At 47.9% G+C, this 14,320-nt stretch overlaps 1 protein-coding gene across 2 annotated transcripts in view; it reads right to left on the minus strand.

Moving 5' to 3' along the window:
- ttc7b (tetratricopeptide repeat domain 7B) overlaps positions 1 to 14,320 on the minus strand; it is a 51,581-nt gene that overhangs the window by 17,773 nt on the left and 19,488 nt on the right. The window contains exons 10-18 of one of the 2 annotated variants that reach the window (XM_036541660.1): positions 12,316 to 12,399; positions 12,107 to 12,211; positions 10,896 to 11,013; positions 10,443 to 10,500; positions 9,357 to 9,429; positions 6,737 to 6,897; positions 4,757 to 4,873; positions 2,070 to 2,167; positions 756 to 914 (exon numbers count right to left, since the gene is read on the minus strand). In XM_036541660.1, the coding sequence (XP_036397553.1) occupies positions 756 to 914; positions 2,070 to 2,167; positions 4,757 to 4,873; positions 6,737 to 6,897; positions 9,357 to 9,429; positions 10,443 to 10,500; positions 10,896 to 11,013; positions 12,107 to 12,211; positions 12,316 to 12,399 (973 nt within the window). The remainder of the gene's footprint in view (positions 1 to 755; positions 915 to 2,069; positions 2,168 to 4,756; positions 4,874 to 6,736; positions 6,898 to 9,356; positions 9,430 to 10,442; positions 10,501 to 10,895; positions 11,014 to 12,106; positions 12,212 to 12,315; positions 12,400 to 14,320) is intronic. The other variant, XM_036541659.1, reaches the window with a different exon arrangement.

Raw genomic sequence — 14,320 nt, forward strand, 5'->3', positions numbered from 1 at the left:
TCTGAAGTGACAGCCTGTTGGAAGTGTTCCTTTTTTTGGTTTCGGGATGTTCTCATGTGAGGTAACAGATAAGACTGCTGCTGTGTGCAAAGTTTGAGCCTGGCCTGATCCCGGCCGCTTTCGCCACTCTGTCTCATTCTCATTTCCTTTCCGGCATTTTCCTAAGTCGGTCGTTGAAGATTAGGGACTTAGCGTCACCTCCATTATAACGTCGCTCACTCGCTGACATTTTGACAGAATCTCATTAGAGGACGGGACACCCTGTTGCAGGGACGAGATTCTGTTATCGCCGCACAATTATTTCCCAAACTGGCGACAATGCAGAGCATGCCAAAGCTCACAAATGAGGCTGTGAGAAACTATGGACGCCCTGGTCTTCAACAGCAATTAAAAAATCCTGTAGCTGATGGACCGGATTTGAATAGTACATAGACGTGGGACTAGAACAACACTGGATAGTAACAATATTTTGGTTTATAAAACTGGGATGAAGGTGTTGTATATGTAGAGCTGTATATAAATAATGCTATCAAAACCTACGGTATAGTTCTGTCATGCAACACTACTACCACACGGCTATTTATTAGTATGTTTTATTCCATACTCAGGCGGTGAGTTTTACACCAGAGTGGTGAATTTTCTCCTCGCAGCGGTGAGTGTAAGAGCACAGCAGAGGCTCACAGAGCAGAGGGGGAACGGGCTGAGAGTCACACGGCGGCAACACACTAGATGCAAGTGTGGGGGCGGAGAATTACTCGTGGAGGAGAGCCGCCGGCGAGGGGTGTGGTCACAGAAAGCGTGGCCGCTGGGCTTCAGGGCGGGGTCGGGCTTGGGAGGTGGGGGAGGGTGGAGAGAAGGGACGAGAAAGAGTGGGGAGTGCTCAGACCCGCAGACAGAGGAGGAGGAGCCTGAGGCTTGGGACAGAAATGAAAAAGGAAATGAAAAAACATAAAAAGATAACAAATGAGAGTCCGAAAAAGAAATGGAGGCAGGGCAAAGTATCCCCAGCCATAAAAAAAGACAGAAAGGAACACACATGATGAATAATAAAGAAACAAAAACTGTGGCCTGTGATGCTGGAGTTGCCACACAATTCGAGTGGTTGAGTGGCAGCTGTGCTATTGATTGGCTGACCGGATGAAAGAACTGAGAATAATACAACTAATTTATTATCTGAACAAGCTCATGTACTCATAACATCTAATTTTGAATTCTCCAGAACAGCAAAACTGTGCTGTTTGTTATAGCTCTGGGTTTGTACAAAACAAGAATGACAGTTTATGATGCAAAATGAGTTGTTCCTACCTGACTTAACAAGACATGATACTGGGGTGGCATAAAACTCAACATTTACACAGCAGTAAAAAGCATTACAGTAGTAGGAATCGGCTGCCTGTGGTGAGTTAAAAAACGCTGGCTGCACTGTGAACTGGGGAACTGCTACACTAACCCTAAAATGCACCATTAATATTCTAATAATACAGCTACACTCCTTGTTCCACAAGATGGGGAGTTTCTGTGTATCTAACAAGCAAAACATGGTAACTACAAAGAGGAACTGAAGGCCTTGGCTACCATCCAGCCCAGTACTGGAAATAGCATAGCAAATGGTCACCGCATACAATTTATAACATTGACTGCCGGGAAGCAAGTTCAGCCTGTCTGCACAAGCAGTCCGTTTTACTTCACTTTGGAAAAGCTAGGGTGTCTTAACTGAGTAAAGGCTAATGCAGCCGCCAGTTCCTTGGCCTCGGTGGGGAATGAATGGTTGTGACGTTATACTGGACCTTCATTTTAGCAAGATGTTCTTTTGGTGAGTGAACAGTATGGCTGGGGTCAGTCTCTCCCAGCACATGAACAGCTGTCCAAACCCCTGGCATAGCGTTGTGATTCTGGAGCTCGACAGGGGAGAAAGTGACAGGCAAACGTGATGCTATTTCCAGCACTGTCCAGGAAGAGGCTGGCCTTCCACTAGGAGACGAACAGTGACCCTAACCTTGACTTGTGGGTGTGGCTAACAGGAGGTGTCTCTTGTTTATTGGGCTGGCTGATTATGAGGCGTGACCCACCTGTTTCTGGGTCGCTGAAGTCCGGAAGGGTCATGGTGTTGAGCTGCCTCCTGTCTGCTATGGCTCTGTCCAGCAAGCTGCTGCCTCGACCTGAATCACTGCAGGCGCATATGTACACACACACACACACACACACACGCACATACACACATACACACACACGCACACACACGCACACACACGCACAGACACGCACAGACACGCACAGACACGCACACACACGCACAGACACACGCACATACACACGCACATACACACGCACATACACACACGCACACACACGCACACACACACACGCACACACACGCACACACACACAGACACGAAAAAAGGGTAGGAAGAGAGGAACAAACACAACACAGTTACTAAATACTTACTGAGAACACGACTTTCAAACTCTCAACTGCAGCTCAGGCTCACGACTAACAAACATTGCAGTGTACCGAGAATTTCTGGAATCTCAGCTCTGGAAATCCATTTGGACTGTTATTTTCACCACTGGTGGGTGGAGCCCGCGCACCTGTCTGACTGAGAACAGGAAAACTGAAAAAGTTACGGACTGATTTGGATGAAACTAGGTGAAATGTCTGCCTTTGGGACTAGGAAGGAATATTAAATTTTAGGGCTGTTATGACAACTTTTAAGGAGGAGGAGGTAGGCACTGTGCCGAGCGATTCTCTAGCTGGATGATGTAATCCTGAGAAACCTTACTGCCTGTATTACAGAGGTTACAGCAAACCGAACGCACAGAAGTAGTTTTATTGCTGAAGGAGGTGAAAGATTGCCAGACCAATGGAGAGTGCAGGAACAAGTCCCGTCTCTTAAGGACACACATCTTCAGACAATAACCCAGCATTCTCTCTGCTGTCATACTCCTTTCTACTCACTCAGGCCTCATTAAATGCTGTAAATGTACTTTTTGTACTGTACTATTGCACCATTGTAAATGTACTGTTTTAACCTGAATAGGAAAGAGCACCAGAGGAATAGTCTGAATATGAAAAGCTTAACTGAGTGAAAGCACACAGAGGTCATGTCGCTGGCCAGCTGGTATCTTCTCAACTGCATCACACAAAGCTGATTGGGCTGAGCAGTGGTAAAATTTTAAACCTAAGGCGGAAACGGTCTGGGAGTGCAGCGCATGCGAGTTCCTGGCAAACGGCTTTCTGCAGCAGCACTCCGATATTTACAGGACCGCCGCGTTTGGCGGTGGCTTAAGTGGCCCTTTTCCCCTCGCTTAACGCGCCTCTCTGACTCGCTCCAGTTGGCCGGAGCTGGGCGGGGGGGGTTGGTTATCGTCTCGTGCCTCTCTGCGGGCCAGGACAGCTGTGTGGACGAACCCCTACGCAGCAGCAATGCTGGGAGGATTTGTGTCCTACTCTGGCTCTGTTACCAGCTCTGGTAGGATTTTGGCAAAGGCGGGAAACACTGCTATGCAAAAAAAAAAAAAAAAAAGGTTCTCCAGCTTCGACAAGCTGCGAATTGGGAGTTTGGGAGTGTTTTAATGAGGCTGCAGTGGCCACTAAAAATGCAGCAATAGAATTAACGAAAATCCACAGAGGTAAAAGGAGGAGAAGAGAAAGCAGAAAAGAAAAAAAGAAAAGAAAAAAAAAAACACTTTTATGTCATTCAACGTGACCATTCAACAATAAGGTCAATGCTTTGTCGCTCAAACGCAGCAGACACGATTTCTTTACGTACAGTCTTCCAATCTTACCTAATAATGTAACCACAACTAAACACTACAATACAGACAACTTCGCAGCATGCAAAGCTACAACGTTTTACAACCCATGGTTGACTGTGCGGCTTGTGATTTTTGTGATGGTTATGACTAAAACCAAATGACTAAAAGCAGGCATGTGACGATAGGTAGAGATTCCCAAATGGGGAAGGGAACATCTATTCCCATCCCTGGGCTGACACGAGCCTGGAACAGTGAAAAGACAGAACAGCCATTGTCTTATCTCAGCAGTGCTGCCGTTTCACGTACAAACTGTATAATCTTGCGCCGTCTGAGGAGTCTGGTTACTAATTGGTCTCCCTGGAATCACATTACTCAATCTAACAAGAGGCCCAGGAATGATCAGTCGATGCACTGGTACTCCTTTCTGCCTTTGATTTCTGATACCAACATAAAAATACACTTCTACAGCCAGTTTATGAAAAACATGGAACATTTAGAAGAGAGAACAGCGGTGACTCTCTCAAGCCATTTTCCACAGTAACCGTTTTATTTTTTTAATGTACTTTCAAAAACTGTGCAACCTTGGCAAAAACACTGCCCTTGTCATGCTTAATAGTACCATTTTGCAAGGGCTTTAAAGGAAACTCTAGGCAAAGAAGTGAGCACATACGTTTAGACATCTGGAAGGCTAATGCATGTTTGGCCCTGACTGCTAAATGTATTGTGACCGTTCTTAAATGCAGAAGGGGTTAAGTGCCTCTCCCATGTGACATGCTGCAGGTAAAGAGGCAGAGACTGGCAGACATCACAGCACGACCGAACATCATTGCAAAGAGAAGCTTTACCTTTTCTTCTCTGTCCATTCTACTATTCACACTGTTTACATTCAGGGGCAGAACAGTAGATCCGGGAAAACGTTCCCCTGGGGATAATGTATAGCAGGGACAATCCCACAATGCATCCTGGATTGCCTCAGGGGGGAGAGCGGCGGTTTGCGTACCTAGGGTTGGTGAGGTTGTAGCAGGACTTCCAGATCTGCAGCATGTGTTTACAGGTGAGTAGGGCCTCTTCCGGCCCCCTGCACAGAGTCTCCAGCTTCACTTTGGTAAACAGGAGGCTAGAGAGACATAGACACAGGCACTCACAATCAAAATGGCTCCCAGATCCCTAGCCCCCACCACCTGCCTGTCTGAATCCTGCAGTGCCACTGTCTACCACTCTGTGTAATTATGTTCCTTAATAAAGCCAGTAAACAATCTGTGACTTGTTATGTCTCTGAGCATTTTTTTTTTACTCAGTGATAAAAGACAGCTGATGGAAGGTACTAGAATGTGCAGTACAGTTAAGCTTGTGCACTTTATTCTCTTCCAGTGATTTAACACTCCTGATGTCACATCCACGGCCCTGTGAGGTATGACACTCGCCGACAGTGTGACGTGGTAATTAGCATTAGCATGAACCAAAAATAAATGCCTTCGGAAGGGGGAGGGTTGCAGTGTGAATCCTCCACAGCCACAAACGTATGAGCGCCTTCCCACAATCATGTTAGCGCCCCACCGCGACTCCTCAGAAACAGGGTTAAGCAAATTTAAATTGGCACCAAAGAAAATCAGCTTCCATATATGGATTGCCTGTTCCTCACCGCAGATTTAAGTGGAAATCTATTTATCTAAGGGCCGCCCATTGACAGCAGCAGTCATGCTATCCTTTCACTGCCTCTCTATGTGCACAAGCTCCCTGAAGGGAGCAGAGAAAAGGGGAACGCGTTCTTCCCCCTCCTTTGATTTGATTTGGCCGTTTTTATTTATTTCTTTTCAAGCCCAGCGCCGAACAGCATGTATGAGCGCCGTGCATTCTTATCAGTGCGTTTTTTATATATACCCCAGTTAGTGGGCACACACGTTCCCTGAGGGAATGCTAAAGCTCAATCAAGCTGGTGAAAAAGAGGGAAAAAAGAGAGAGAGAGGAGGGGGGGGAGGGAGCCTTGTTCTTTTTCATGTTATGTAAGTCATCGAGGCATACAGAAGCTAGTACTGCGGCGCCCTGAGGGGAAAGTACGCTAAATCTATTAGAAATGTAGAAATTTAAACAGAGGAAACAAACATCCCAGAATGTGGCAGAAATAATCCCGGGGTTATGCAAAGCCAGAGGTTCCACATTGGAAGTTTAGGTATCCTGATTAAGAGTGTGAGGGGGAAAAAATGTCAAAACAGAAAAAAATTTCCATCCCACTGCCGAAAATAAAGTGGATTAAAAGGGGAGATGCTTCTGTGACTGATGGCTGGCGTTGGGCGAGGCTTGTTCTCACTCCGCTGTCCCGCGGCTATCCTCACACTCCTCTAATTACACACACCAGCTGCCCAGGAATATGTACATGCACACATTAAGATGGGAAGGGGGGGCGGAGCCAGAGGGCATGCTAAATAGCGAGGCCCTATTGGACCGTGCCCAACTCTCTTCAAAAGCTGTGCTACCGACACCTTGTGTACGTGTGTGCGTGAACTCGGACAGCCCTTCAGCCCGTTAGCTCATCCCTGCTGTATAAGTTCTTTAGTGCTCTGTGCATCTAACCTGCGTGAAGTGGGGGGGTTGAGAGGAGTGAAGGGAACTCCACTTGGGACAATTACACGGCTGACTGAGGCCATTACAGCGCCCCATCTCTGAGCACTCACTCAGCTGCTGTACCTCTCAGGCCGGGCAGGACGCCGGGCACGGGACGCTAGGTCCACAGGCAGGTTCAGAATCCCTCTGCTTCCCCACCACTCCCACTCTGAAGCACGGTTTCCGGTGGCCGGCTGCGCGTGTGTGCCTGAATGCAGACGCAGCTCCGGTCTGCACAGAGCCCCGCGCGTTCGTAGATGTGTGAAGGCCTTAAGCCTGTGCTGTACCTGCTGGTTCAGGGCTTCCTGCGCTGAAAGATGAGGGCGCCGTGCCACAGGCTCTTCCTTGGCTTCGGCGGGGAGTGGGGGGCGGTACTCACATGAAGTTCTCCGGGTACTCGCTGAGGGCCATCTCGATGATGTTGAGGGCGTCGTGGTAGTGCTTCTGCGCCGACAGCAGCAGGGCCAGCAGGTGCAGCGAGTGGACGTCGTCTCCCTGGAGCTGCAGCGCCTGCCGCACGTAGCCCAGCGCCTCCGGGATCTGCAAAGGCAGAGCAGGGCTTCACTGTCTGCACAACCTCTCCCTCCAGCTTACCCCAGCTACTAAGAGTTACCCGACACCCACTCTGGTCTCATCTGTCACCTACCATCGAAATAAGTCTATTAATGATGTGTAAAAACACACTTAATTGATGCTCGATAGGCGACTTAGACTTCAGAGCGCGGCAGAATCAGATAAAGAGTGACCATGATACAGTGCTGTGCTGGAAATCATTTGAATCTCACTGTAAAGACCTGTTTCCTTTCATATGCTGTTGCTTTTCACCTGCTGGTTCAGAAGCCATTAATGAGAAATCCATTACCTCCCCGGACAAGTCAAAGTGACCTTATTATCTGTGGCTCCCCCTGAAAACCCACCCTTGACATTCAATTTCCTGCCGATGGCTTAAAAATAATTCTGAATTTGTCTTTTCACATTACTTTTGCTCCTGGGGTCCCAGCAGCCACCTAGTGTTGTCTTTATCTCCATGGCAACCGTGGCTTTGTACACAAAATTAAAAAAGACCAATTAATTTCAACAAGCTTCTCGAGGTCCCTGTACACCGTAGATCAGATAAAGCCTCCCATGGCCACCTGGTCAGCTGGCTGTGAGAGCTGATCTTTCAGCCGATTGAAATACGCACATTTCACATGTCTCCGGCAGCACGGGGCCTTATCTAAACCAGCCAAACGCCACGTGAAACCTGCCGTGAACCCGACGCGACCCGCACCCTCTATTCACACACTTCCGAAGACTGCGTCTTCAGGGAAATGAATCAGACGGCGACCTCATTACCGAGGAATCTATCGGAGGCGGTGTTTCGAATGACTGCAAATTAACTCAGAGGCGCCCGTGCCACGATGGTGCATTGGCGTCTGAGAGAGATCAGCTCTGACCGCTGCTCTCTACGCAGGGTACGGAGAGAGGGGGGCCGCGGTGGCGAGCAAGCGGGAGAGGGCCGGAATGAAATGGGTAATTCTGTCCAAGGCAGGCTGCAGTGAGGCAGTCTCTGGGCATGCAGGGAGAGAGGCAGTCTGGCTAATGAAGAGGCTGGAGTCTCCCAGCGGACTCCCGAACCTACATATCCCTCTCCGCTCTGCCCTGCAGCCGCTCAGCCCAAAATAATTTCTAATCTTCCTCCCAACACTTTGCTTCCCTGAGCACACTCTTGACAGATTAAGATGGGAGCAGGGCCGTGTGACACGCACACACGAGCACGCACGCACGCACGCACGCACGCACTCACTCACTCACTCACTCACTCACTCACTCACTCACTCACTCACTCACTCACTCACTCACTCACTCACTCACTCACTCACTCACTCACTCACTCACTCACTCACTCACTCACTCACTCACTCACTCACTCGCACGATCATACACACAGGCATGTGCTTCTCTTTCATCCTCACAAGGCACATTAGTTCTCATAAAACTGATCGAGGTGAAATAATAATAACGTTATCATGGTTGGGCTGCTTTTTAACAAGCTTTGTGAGGGAGGGAGACTGAGCTCTGTGAAAGTGTGTCTGTGTGTGTGTGTGTGTGTGTGTGCGCGCGCAATGCAGACCTCCAGAGCCTTGAGGATCTAAACCGATCTGGCTGCCGGGCCCGGATGAGGCTGGATGAGGATAAACCACTGTGGGTCCAGCTGCTGAGAAGCTAATTGCACTGAGCGCGCTGAGGACAGGACACCGACGTGCGATCGCTCCACGCAGGCCTGGCATATGTGATTGAATTACAGTCTGGCTGTACAGCAGGGTAAAAGGATCAGAGATGTTTGATAACATGCCGCTGAGAGCAGCTTTTCCATCAAAACAGAAGCTAATGTCCTGCTGGCAAAGCCGGGTCTGACACAGAGAGACAGAACCTTGACCCCACCCAGTGGACAGGAGGTGACGTCAGAGGGACAAAACCCTGACCCCATCAAGGGAACAGGACATGATGTCAGAGAGATAGAACCCTGACTCCATCCAACGGATAGGGCATGATGTCAGAGAGACAGAACCCTGACTCCATCCAGCGGATAGGGCATGATGTCAGAGAGACAGAACCCTGACTCCATCCAGCGGATAGGGCATGATGTCAGAGAGACAGAACCCTGACTCCATCCAGCAGATAGGGCATGATGTCAGAGAGACAGAACCCTGACTCCATCCAGCGGATAGGGCATGATGTCAGAGAGACAGAGCCCTGACTCCATCCAGCGGATAGGGCATGATGTCAGGGAGACAGAGCCCTGCCTCTATTCAGGGGACAGGATATGATGTCAGAGAGACAGAGCCCTGACTCCACCAAGGGGACAAGATGTGATGTCAGAAAGACAGATCCCTGACCCCATCCAGTGAACCTTCTTTTATGCACTTCTGTGAGTTGCTCTGTATGTGAGTATCAGCTAAACGCAAATGAAATGTAAATGTAACATAATGGTGGGGTGATGTGGAGGGGCACCTTACCTGTCGAGACACAGCCAGCTGCAGAGCCAGGTAGAAGGCGGCCAGGTGATCCGTTGGGGAAAGACTTTGTGCCCTGAGAGAGAGCAGTGCTGGGAGTTACACTGTACACAGGGAGCCTGGAATCATACAGCACACTCTCTCCTCCTTAACCAGCTACTACACCTGCTGTATAGACACTGAACGGCTTACATGATGTTTGGCGTAGACGTTAAATGCTAAAACCTCCATATGCAGTGTACTTTTTGCCCCTCAGCTAGCTCTTCATAGAATGCTACCACTAAAGACCAGGGCTATATCCGATATTAAACCACGAAAAAAAAAAAAAAAAACATTACAAACAAAAACACTTGCAGCTCAAATGAATGACAAACCTCAAACACTTGTGAGACGAGGGAGTATTTAAAAAATTCAGGAGCACTAATCAAATTACACTGCAAAATGAAACAGCAGAGGCACACTCATTCCTTCTAATGGCGTGTTCTCACTGTGCCCAGAGTAATGGTCACGAGACACATTGAAGATGGGGCCATTAAAAAGTCAAATATCTCACTGTGAGAAATTAACCACAAGGGAACTCTTCAATGGGGCTGGGAACACATGGGACGTATTATCCACACCTTTACCATTTCTGAAAGAATGACCAATGTATGATGAACGACCCCCAATGTACACATCTCCATTTTTCTAAAAATGCAATAAAAAGTCATCGAATGGTGAAGACTTTAAAAAGCCATTTTCTATCACCACCACAAGTAATTCAGCCAGCATTCTGACTGAACTGCCAACGATATAAAGATGTTCCCAATACGTTCAGCCCTGCTCCTTTACATCTGCCCCCGAGGTTGCCCTAGTTCCTCAGATCTCTGCGCCACTCAACAACAGAGCCCACACACAGAACTGCTCTGTAAACAACTGCTGGCTCCGCTCAACGCCTCTACGGGTCCCCAAAGTGCAACTGGAATGTCTTCCCCAATTGCCCTGAACCACATCACTCCCTGTCCCTTTCCCCTTCTCTCCCCTCCCGCTCCCGGCCTGGGGACGGCCGCGGCAACACCATCTGCGAGCAGCGGGGAAATGCTGATTCACCTCTGAAAGGCTCCCAGGGCTTTCTTCTGGTACTCCTCCTGCATCCCCCGCAGCGACGCTACGAGACATGAAAGACACACAGCTTTTAGAGAGGCAAGGCCACCATGAATATTCATCATGTGCACTTGTAGGGAACAAGGTAGGCCTCGCCGAAGCCGGCTCACGAAAAAAAAACCACAACACAAAAACACATGTAAAGCCATCTGCCGGTCAGGCCTCCTGCTCCGCCTGGCTAGTCCGCTCTCTGCTTTGGTTTTGATGATTAAGCTCAGTATTGATGAGAACAGAGATCTCTTGTCTACGGGCTCGCAGACTGACGAGCCCACCGGTCTGAGAGCAGCCCACTCTATACGGCTGCGTTCGTTTATATAACGAAGCGTTACGGGGTGGATTTGTGAGAGACTTTCTCGCAGGAACATCTGCTGGATGGGGCAGCCCCGGGCGTTCACTCACCGTCTGTGGCTCGCAGGCTGTACACCAGGCCGATGGCCAGGTAGCCTTTGGCCCGGAACTCCGACGCCTTCTCCCCCATGTCCACCACCATCTTGGCGAAACGCTCGCCCTCCTCCAGCTAAATGACGAGAGGTAAGCAGGAAACAGAGATTCAGCTCCTCGTGGAGTACCGGCTTACGTCAACCCGCCGTTAACGCACAGCCTGGCAACAGACCCTCCGCACAAGAGCGACGCCGGTAAACAAAACACCTACTAAGAAATCTCTCAGCTGATAAGCATAAGCGGCCCGTCTTTGCGTCTCTGCAACCCCTGCTCCCTCTCCGTGATCACAGCAATATCACAGTATCACAGCTCCTGACAGACAGGGGGGGACCGCACCACCAGAAAAAGGTGCTTTGAAAGCTGACTGTCAAGTTCATTGAAATCATACAAAATGTAAAAGTTGAACAGAGAGAGAAGGGGGCCCATGGGCAAAGCGGTTCTTTGATTCCCTCTACAGGCGTCAGAACCGTCGGCTCATCCGCTGGAGTGTCATAAGGCGGGCTCTGATTTACTCAAACATGTGAATATAGCACGCATACAGCGCATTTTAAGCACTTCAAAGTCCAACACTTTATGATGAGGTGAGCCTACTTATCTCCTGCCACAAGCTCATATTATTCTCCTTATTTTACGACAGATAAAATACCATTAAAGCACTCATCTCTTTGTCTGTTAATTAAATGAACAAGGGAAAAATTCTTATTCCCTGAACCTCTCCTTTAAGGTAGAAAAGCATCAGAAAAGCAGCGATAAGATTCCCTTCAGAGTTGGATGCTCCTTCAGAGTTGGACTATGCCGAGTATTTCTGCCAGTGACCAAGCAGTGCTGCTAAATGAGCAATCCCACAGAGGCGGCTATGGCGACTGACAGGTAGACTGACTGCTAGAAAAGAACCGCCCATGCAGCGGAGAAAACCCTTGTGTTCTGCAGCACTAACACTCTGTACACTCTGCACACTCTACACAGCAGAAGATGGGACGCCCGGAGAAGCGGCACGCCCAGCACATGTCAGGTTCAGTCGTTCCAGGTCTCCTTCCGGGCACAGAGCGGAGGCTGCCCGTTGGCTGGCTGCTTCTCGGCAAGACCCAGAACGCCTTTAAAGTGCCGTGCAGTGGGAGTGCCGCTTCCATCCCCGGAGCGCTCGGAGGACTCATCACAGACTGACTCACCCAGTGAAGGGTTCCGATGCACAGCTTCACTGCCAGGAGTGGGATGGTGGGGTCGTCCGGCTTCAGTCTGATGCACTCCTTCAGGACTTTCACCGCACGCGCCGACTGCGAGAAGGCGGAGGAGGGAGAGAGAGCGTAAGGCGGGAGCGCGGAGCGGTGGCATGAACGGGGGCCGCCGGCTGAAACCACTCCTCGCTCCCGCCACCCACCTTTCCCGCGGCCATCAGCGACAGGGCAAACTGGTACCAGAGGTGGAACTCCTCGAACGCGAACTTCATGGCTCTTTCTAGACACTGTTGAGGAGGGGGGAGAGGAAGAGCAAATGAGGCCGTGCGACCAAATACAAACAGACAGAGCAAAACTCAATGCATTTCAGCACTGTTTTCGTCTTGAGAAGAAATAGTTAATCCAATAAAGATCCTGCTACTGAGCTATCTTTTGAGGTTGGCTGTTCTGCAGAGACAATAATAGTGGCGGCATTCTAATGAGAGAAGCCTTCCAGGCTTTAATTAGCAACAGACTTGGATGTTAATACCAAAGGATGAAGCAAAAATATTAGGGTGACAGGGGAATTCTAGAAAAAAAATGCCAGTTTTTGTGGCCTGGGGGGAATTCTTTCGGATGGTTTAGAAAACATGATATAATAACAAGCTTTTAAAGTATAATGGCAATTACCTAGGTGTTTCAAAGAAATATGTAAAGTGATTCAAAAAAAAAAAAAAAAAAAAAAATTAAGAGGTGTTCCCGCAACTTTCTAATGCTGCTGGCTTTCCCTGGATCACAGGCATTCTCAGTGACATTCTCAGCCTCCTGATAAAGAGCACCGGCACCCACACCCAGACTCCTCGCCCAGCTTCCCTGTGGAGATGTGAGTAACAATGGAGGCTCCAAAGTGTGACTAATCTCGATAAACACCCCCAGCAATCAGCCCTGAAGTACAGCAAAACCAGGACCGCCACAGCTAAAAACAATGTAATGGCCTCTGAACATATCAGGCTTTGAGATAAATCCCAAATAAGTAAAAATTCAGCATCTACAAAATTACAGCAGCATTTAAGATCATAATGCACATCATGACAAAATACGGTCAGGTTATTAGTTTAATACATTCTGTATTCAAATTAAAGGAGACTATCATGTATTGTGATATATTTCCATAATAGATACGAGATAAGTATTAACTTTTTCATTGTTTAGTGTCTTTACTCGTCAATTTAGGAGCAATCAATCTCAATTATAGGCTGTGAAATTCCAATAAATCCACAGAAATGAATACATGACATCAATATCGTTGCAGGAAAAGACCATCACCAGAGTGGAACTCTATGCCTAATTCCAAGCAATTGAAAAAAAAAAACAAAAGGTTCTGTAGATTTTAATCAGCTAAACATCCTCTCATCTTTATTACATTAGTATTACTTATGACAATTTAGGGACTAAGAGGGACTAAACTTCAACCTTTGATACCAAATAAACAATCTGTGCTCTTATATAATAAGATGTAATTAAAGGAAAAAGCTCTGAAAAAAAGTATTTCGCAGAAGTAGAGCTTAGTCTTGCCATAATAATGCAAAAATGATGATGGTTTATGAAATCTGCTTTCAATGTACAATTGTTATTAAAGTTTGTATTTTATCTGTACAAAGATTTTGGAAATAAAGGATATGGGATATCACACCAGTAGATTTATTGCATACGGTCTGACATACTCGGGGAAATCAGAAACAGAAATACTCAGTATGTCCTAAAATGATAATAACTTCCATCACAGGAAAAGCTTGCATAATTTCATACATAACTTTCTGAAATAACAAAACAGGAAGAATTATGCTTTCCTCCTTTTTGTAACACCTTCAACATATTTCTGGGCAAAGGAAATGACTGGCCGGAACATAAAAAAATGCCTAAAATGAGGCCAGAGGTAAGGAGGGGTTAGTGGCAGAATCTGCCTGGTTGCGTGAAATGTAATCTGGTGCAGCATATTCACGTTTATGGTATGGTATGGTGTTGAACTGGAGGTAAGGGACTGGGCTTGTAAGCAGAAGGCTTGACTGCAGAAGATTCAACTGGATCAACTGTCACTGTACCCCCGAAAATGTTCTTTTTCAAACAGGTTCCATTTAAGGTCTCCTGCTGTCTGGTACAACGACATCACAGAGGTCACACTGCACCATCCTGTAATCACATCAAGGCCTCTCTGAAGGCCTATTGTAA

The sequence above is a fragment of the Megalops cyprinoides genome, chromosome 12, assembly GCF_013368585.1.
Source record: "Megalops cyprinoides isolate fMegCyp1 chromosome 12, fMegCyp1.pri, whole genome shotgun sequence".
Lineage (NCBI taxonomy): Eukaryota > Metazoa > Chordata > Actinopteri > Elopiformes > Megalopidae > Megalops > Megalops cyprinoides.